The sequence below is a fragment of the Pseudonaja textilis genome, chromosome 16, assembly GCF_049901715.1.
Source record: "Pseudonaja textilis isolate UNSWEBS1 chromosome 16, rPseTex1.2, whole genome shotgun sequence".
In the NCBI taxonomy this organism is placed as follows: Eukaryota; Metazoa; Chordata; class Lepidosauria; order Squamata; family Elapidae; genus Pseudonaja; species Pseudonaja textilis.
In genome coordinates, this window is record NC_142005.1 from 8,179,307 (window position 1) to 8,187,045 (window position 7,739).

Sequence of the window (7,739 nt, forward strand, 5' to 3'; positions counted from 1 at the left end):
GCGCAAGGGCCCCTAAATCCTGCAACTTTCCAATTGCAAGACACTTTTATTATTATTATTTTCCTCCCAATTCCCCTCATTTTTTATTGATGTTCTTTTTGATGAAATAAAGAACCGTGTTTGATCAGCAAGGGAGGAAAAAAAAATCAGGTGAAAAGGCGATTTTAAAGCGTCGTTTAAAAATGCATCAAAGGAGCTTTGAAAAAGTCTTGGCAAGCGGTTAAGTTTTGTTCGATCCCACGGTCTAGCTCTGCCAATATCCCCCAAATAAATCAAGCCAGACATTTGAACAGACCATAATAGTTATCAAGGCTTCAAGGTTTAGCCTGGAGTTTTTCCACCTGGGCTCCCGAAAGCGAGAAGTTAAAGTAAAAAATAAAAATGTGGAATTGCATCAAAGCAAGGCAGTTTCCACCGATTTTTTTTTTGGCCTTCGTTTGTTTTAAAATTCCATTTACAGGATCGTTCGGGGCGAGAAAATCGATTTTCAGGCTCTACCCCTTGTTTTAGGCTCCACCCATTGATCTCCCAAGCTCTTGATCCCCCGCCAAAAATGAGATTGCGCCGTAAAACTCCACACCACAGCCAGTTTTGTTTGGGTGTTATTTATTCTTCTTTTTTTTTAAAACCAATAAAAAAAATATATCCCGCATCAAACAGAAATATGAAATTACAAATAATAATAAATCCCACAATAAACAGAAAATAACAGAAAATAAATGTCCCCTTTTCCTTGAGAAATCCGCCTTCTGCGATCGCCTCCCTGATCAACGTTAAGCAGCCAAAGATTTTAAAGAACCAATTCGCAGCGAGCAGATCGCTCGGGAGAGACTATGACTGGCATCAAAACCCACGACAGCTCCTCCTCGTTTAGCGACGGCCTCGTTTTGTGTCCGTTACGCAACTTTTTGAAAACTTAAAAGTTGCGTCCTGCTCTCTCACGCTCAGAACCTTTGCAGGCCCATACAGCAAGTTTGGAATGAGATGGTCAGCGGCTACGGGGTTTACTGACCAACCGTTTCGCTGACTGACCAAGTGGACGGTCCCCATTGCGGTCACTAAATAAGGACGGCCGTCCTTCGCAGCTAAATGGATCCTCCATGAACAGAGGCAGTTTCCCTCACAACGGACAGCGCGAGGTTGGCACGGAATACAATAATAACATTTCTGATTTATGGCTTATAACAGCTGAGCCTAGTTAGATATACAGGTAGTCCTTGACTCACAATCCTTCGTTTAGTGACTGTTCAAAGTTACGACATCCCTGAAAAGAAGTGACTTATGACCGCGTTTCACACTTACGACCCTTGCAGCCTCCCGACAGTCACAGAATTCAGAGGCTTGGCAACTGGTTTAGATTTATGACGGTGGTATCATGCGATCCCTTTTGCAACCTTCAGTCAGGGGAGAATTTGCTCACCAGCCCCGTTACTAGATTAAAAATTGATAAAACTCCCTTAACAACTGCAGCCGCAAAAGTCATAAAAGGGTGTGTGTGTGAAACTCGCTGAACCAACGTCTCACTTTGCAACAGGAAATTTGGGCTCAGTTGCGGTCGTAAGTCTAGGACTACCTGTGTAAAATGCTAGCGAAACTTTTTATTTTTGTGGCATTTTGGGGGATGCCTCTGTTTTTAACCGATTGTTTTTTGTACTCTAGTGGAGAAAGAAAGCCCGTGAGATTCCTCCTCCGCAAGATCTGTAGCCCTTACCCAAATGAAAACAGATCTGAAAAAGAGAATTTTCCACCCCTTCGGATCAAAAACCCGAAGCGAACAAACCCGAGTTTTGCTGTCCTAAATTCATCATATATATATATTTATAAAAGTCTCGTTGAAAATGGAAAATCATTGCTGGGGTTGTCATTCTTTTCCTTTTAATAAATAGTATTGATCCGAGTTCTCGAACCGATATCCTTTGGATGCAGCTTTCCCATCTGGATCGCGAGGACAAAATCCAAGTCACCGGAGTTGCGCGGAAGTCTTCGCCAAATTCAGGTCCTGCCTGTTTTTTAAGTCTGATAAATTATTCACATGGTCTCGTAAGTCCAGGAGGGGAGAGGGTGGTTTAGGAAGCAGCCCGTATCTTATATCTTGCTCGAAAAGTCCAACGAAGTTTGCTTGAAATGTCCAACAACGTCCACCAAACTTCCGGAGGATCCGCGGTGTCTCCTGACTCGCAGAGGACACGTCTCCGACCCGCGGAGGACACGCCATCTGCTCGCCGCGTTGCTTTCTCGCACCGGGAGTCCAACGAGATCTCTCTCTCGAGAACAAGAGAGGATTTGCATGCTGTCTTTACCATACCTGCGTCGTGCACTGCGCTTCCTCGCGCCTGGCACTACCGGCGGTTTCGAGGTCAATAACCCTGAAGATCCCACGTTGCCGTCTCGCTCGCCACATGGACCTCGTTGGGATCCACCCTGCCTGGCTCAATCTGGGGGTTCCTTTGGGGGTGGGTGGGTGAGATTCCCTTCAGGGCCCCCGAGAGAGGAAGACCAATAGCAAGAGGCCGACGAAGGGCAGCGGGCTGCCGAGCCGTGGGGCGGAATTGTACCCCATGCTGCGCATCGGGGTGTCCGGATCGTCTGTGGAAATCAGCGAGGAGATAAATAAGGGAGGGAATATTTGTCTCGTATGCACCCCACAGATTTTTATTGGGAACGAGGACAACCCCACCGACCCACAATTTCCCAGAATTCCATTTCTGGGCCTACCTGATTGAAGAGTCCCCTTCTGCGTCGGGATGTGGCCAGGTGGTATCAGAGCTATGACGGAAGAAAGAGACAACATTAAGTTCAGACAACCCCTAAATATCTGGATACCATGAATCCTGAAATCCCTTCCCCACCTTCCATCTTGACTCACATCCTTCTCTCTCTCCTTTTTCTCCAGAGGGGCTCTACAAGCAGTCCTCAAATGTACAACCACAATTGAGTGCCAAATTTATGTCGCTAAGTGAGAACTGCTGCATTTTATGACCTTTCCTGCTTCCGCTGTTACGTGAATCGCTGCAGTTCCCAAATTAGTAACATGGTTCCCCCACCCAGCCTCTCCTCCTTCTCACAAGGTTATTGTGGTATGAAATGAGAGTCTGGCGCCCCATACAAATTGCCCTCATTCAGTGACCAAAACAATTTGGTCATTCCATGAATCAGTCCCTAAGTGAAACATTCATTTTACAATCTTCCTTCAGCTTTCCTTTTGCTTTACAGACCCGCAAAGGTTATAAATTGAAAGAACAGAGGTCAAATTAATTTTCATCCTTGTCACGACTAAACGGTCGCTGAACGAGGCGCCACTAAATGAAAACCACCTGTATGCACCACCCTGAGTAAGTCTGAATCATGAAACGGGGCAAAGTCATAATTGCGGCTACGCTGCTCCCTTCGTCCAACAAATATTCTTTGTAGGAAAACCTAATGAATTACTTTTTTAAAAAAAGAAAAAGCGGAGACGGCGAGACTCAAAAAAGAAATATTTCAACGCTGAAATACTTACTTTTCTTCCCAACCACCTTCACCCTCAATTTAAGACAGGAATCTCGGTGCCGGTGAATCGGTTTTGCTAACCAAAGGAAAAAGAGAGGAAAAAATATTTAAAAAGCAGAAAAAACTTATTTTAAAAAATCAGAGAAAATATTTTTTTTAAAAAAATCAGCTGGTGAGAATCAGAAAAAACAGAAAATGTTTGAGTAAGGGGGTCAGACTAGAAGACCTCCAAGGTCCTTTCAACTATTATTCTATTCTATTCTATTCTTTCTCTGTTCTATTCTATTCTATCTTATTCTATTCTCTATTCTAATTCTTATTCTAATTCCTATTCTATTCTAGTTCTCATTCTATTCTATTCTTTATTCTAATTCTATTCTTTTTTAATTCTGCTCTAATTCTATTTCTTATTCTATTTCTTATTCTATTCTATTCTCTATTATCATTTTAATTCTGATTCTAATTCCTATTCTGTTCTAGTTCTTATTCTATTATGTTCTTTATTCTATTCTATTTTAATTCTATTCTAATTCTATTCTTATTCTATTTCTGATTCTATTCTATTCTATTTCTTATTCTATTCTATTCTATTCTATTCTATTTCTTATTCTATTCTATTCTATTCTATTCTATTCTATTCTATTCTATTCTATTCTATTCTAATTCTAATTCTAATTCTAATTCTAATTCCATTCCAATGTTCTAATCTAGTATTTTATCTTTTACATTTTATTTTCAATCAGGGTGCTCCTGCCACAGATAAACCAACAAGCCTACGAGGTTTTGGTTTGTTTTCCACCACCACCCCGAAAAGGAGACTTACAGATATAATAATATTCATGGCCCTCCCGAAATTCTTTGCCGAGGGTGAACGGTGTGAAACGTTGGAATTTTTCGGAGAGCCGCTCGGGGCCGTGAAGGGCATCCGGCCGGTTGCACTGCCAACGAACTTGCTCCTTAGACCGGGGTTTGCAGGTGTCGTACTCCTCCCGTTCCACCAGGTACAAGGTGTAGCGCTCCATCGCATGGGCGGGGACGCTGTTATCCTCGTAGTGCGGACAGATGATGTCCAAATAGTCATTGAGGCGCACCTCGACGGTGTAATCCTCCCTCTGGAACCTAAAAACGAGATCCAAAGAAAGGCTTTTAAAAAATATATATAAACAGAACATCAGAATCCTTTTTTTTTTCCCAAAAAACTTCCAAATTCGGCAATCATCCTTACAAACAACAACCCTGCAAGGTAGACACACATACCTCATCGAGAGAGGGAATCTACAGCCAAGAGAGAGAAGCCAGATTGGATCAACGGCGGTGTGGTTTGCTTAATAACGAGAGCTGGGAGCGCCTCGCTTCATGACTGAGCTCGCTTTAGGGAATCTACGCTCCAGGGAGGGAGGGAAGCTAGCTTTGTCTGAAGTGGGGTTAAGGATATCCTGCCTAAGCAGAGGGCTGGACTAGAAGACCTTCCCAGGACCCTTCCAACTCTGTTATTCTCTATTCTGAGCTGGGGTTGGACTAGAAGACCTTCCCAGGTCCCTTTCCAACTCTGTCATTGTTCTAATATGGGTGGGAGAACGCAAAGATTGGTTTAATGACTATGTGGATCCTTTAAGGACTGCGGTGATTCTGCTTAACGAAGATAACCCCCCCACCAAAAAAAGGATGTGAAATCAGGTGTGACTTGCTTAGTGACGGCCTCAAATGTGGTCGTAAGTCAAGGACTACCCTTATACAGGTTGACCAAGGGCATCTGAAGGGCCCCCAGAAACTAAATAACAAGGAGGGAGGCCTGTCAATCAATGTTAAGATTTAAACTATAAAGTATAGTTTAAATCTTAGAGATTAATCCAGAGCTGGCATTATTTCATAATCCAGTTTGATTCTCCCTCCGGTTTTATTTTTTCCCCAAATTTGCTAGTTGCATCTTCCATCCCTTGGAAATTTAAATACGTTCAGTCTGGCATTACCATCTTCTCATTGCTGGGTTTTTTTTTAAATCTCTTTTTAATCGTGTCGTTTTCAAACAGGCGGCCTTCACAAATCCAATAAATGGGAATTAAAACACTTTCTTTCTTTTTTTTTAATCGAGCGTGTCGTGGAATTAGCTTCCCAGTATATCCATAAGAGCCTGAAAGAGCCTTTGAAACTTTATGGAATAACTACGGTTCCTATCACCCACAGCCAAGATGGGTTTCCTACTTAGGCAAACAGGAACCCTGAGATTACTCGCAATCAGTTTCAATCCATAATCCTGCATTTTGGCAAAAGGTGGGGGAGTTTTTTTCACCTACATAAAAGCATTAAAAAAAAAGGACCCCAGTTTTTTTAAATCCAGGAATAAATCTCCCTCGACCCCCATAAAGTTGAGTATACATGTTGCACGTGGTTAATTTTTCCTCTTCCCTCCAGAAGAAATACTAATTTTTATTTGCTCTGATTCTCTTTTCGTTCATCTTTATTGGATGTAATATATTTCAGTTTTTCCTTGAACATTTTCATTTCCAATTCTCTCCTAACCCCAGATGTTTGCAAAATATTCTGCAAGATTTATATTATTATTATTATTAGGTTGTGGTTCCAGGTTTTTCCTTTCAGGACAAACCTGACCATGGTTATATATTTAAATTCCTTATCCATCATTGTTTATTGAACAGTTAACCAGATGCTCCGGCTGGGTTTGACGAACGCAAGAAAACGTGCATAATGGATATAGAGATTGATTAAGAATATAGATAATGCTATAAAGTAATTTACGAAGAGTTTAAAAAGAAAAAAAGCGAATAGGTAATGATATTCTGGAATTGGATAAGGAATTTAAATAGGTAACCGTGGTTCAGGTTTGTCCTGAAAGGAAAAAAACCTGGAACCACAATTGTTCGCTCCGAGAGATGTTTCAAAAAATAAAAATAATAAAATGATTGCAAAAAAAAAAAAAAAAAAAGAACATTCCCTTCTGAAGTTCCTTGATTTTTACAGGTGACAATGGTGGGGAGGGGTCCAGAAGTGACATAAACTGCATTTAAAGCCCCCACTGCAATGAAGGCACGCACCAGCCGCATTACTTCCCTTTTAATCTGATTTTTTTTTAAATAAAAAAACCCCACAAATATATCGCAAGAGGCTTGTGAGAGTAAGCAACATTTGATCTTACTCTGCAAAAATCTCTTTCCGGCCCCCCTGATTTTTATCACAGCCAGACATTGTATTTTAGACATTTTTCATGGTCCCAACATCTTTTAAACACTGATTATTCCTCCTATATTTTCCTGTTCAAAGATTCCGCGTTTGACATTTCGCTGCCAGGCAGATTCGGTCCTCGGTCAAAAGGAAGAACCCGAGGCGTCCTCGTCTTACGACCATTTTTTTTAAAAAAAGTGACCAAAGTTCCTGGGAGAAGATATAAAAGGGCACTTAGGACAAATCCGCGTGCTTATGACCGTCGCAGAATTCCCTACGGTCACGTGATCACAAAAAGCCAGGCGCTTGGCAACCGGTATGCGTTTATGCCAATCCAAACCCCGGAGGGGGTGTGTGTGTCACGTGATCCCCATCCTATACAGATTTAACAGAGTTGGAAGGAACCTTGGAGGTCATCTAGTCCAACCCCAACCCCCCACCAGCCAAGCAGATTGGTCATTTTGATGGATGGCAGTTCAGTCTCTTCTCCAAAGCTTCCAGGGATGAAGCTCCCACACCTTTCCGAGGGCAACTTCTGTTTCAGATTACAGATTAACAGAGTTGGAAGGGACCTTGTGGGTCATCTAGTCCAACCCAACCAAAACAAAAACAAAAAAAGCCCAAGCTCCACTCAATGAACAAGGGGAACAAAAGGTGTGGATGCCTCGTCCTCCCCCGAAAGCAAGCAAAACCTCTGCGTGACTGTTCCTTGCAAAGGATTCAAAGGAAGGTAAACCACGAAAGCTGGTTTATGTTGGCCCCAAAGACCAGGCAGGACGTTAAACCTCGGAAGGGAGAAATGCTGGTTTGTTTTGCTGGATAGGATGGATAGCCTCCCCCCCCAAAAAAAATGATCTTTTAAGCGAGCATATCCCAATTTCCAGAGGATCCACGCCGAGCGACATTCCAAAGGTGAAGTTAGTTATTAAAGGTTTATCTGCTTCCCCACGCAGCAGCTGGGAACGAAGGAATGAACAAACTACGGCTTCTGCCAAACCGGTCTGACGGGGCCCCCGCCAAGGCTGGGCTGATCCTTGGCAATAAACCACTTTTAGCATCCTCCCCTTTCA

At 42.5% G+C, this 7,739-nt stretch overlaps 1 protein-coding gene across 1 annotated transcript in view; it reads right to left on the minus strand.

The window, feature by feature from the left end:
- Positions 1-589: 589 nt before the first annotated feature.
- The window catches only part of EFNA1 (ephrin A1), a 12,716-nt gene continuing 5,566 nt past the window's right edge, over positions 590-7,739 (minus strand). Inside the window, exons 2-5 of the mRNA XM_026716409.2 lie at positions 4,313-4,608; positions 3,500-3,565; positions 2,716-2,766; positions 590-2,586 (exon numbers count right to left, since the gene is read on the minus strand). Of these exons, the coding sequence (XP_026572194.1) occupies positions 2,474-2,586; positions 2,716-2,766; positions 3,500-3,565; positions 4,313-4,608 (526 nt within the window). The 3' untranslated portion in view covers positions 590-2,473. The remainder of the gene's footprint in view (positions 2,587-2,715; positions 2,767-3,499; positions 3,566-4,312; positions 4,609-7,739) is intronic.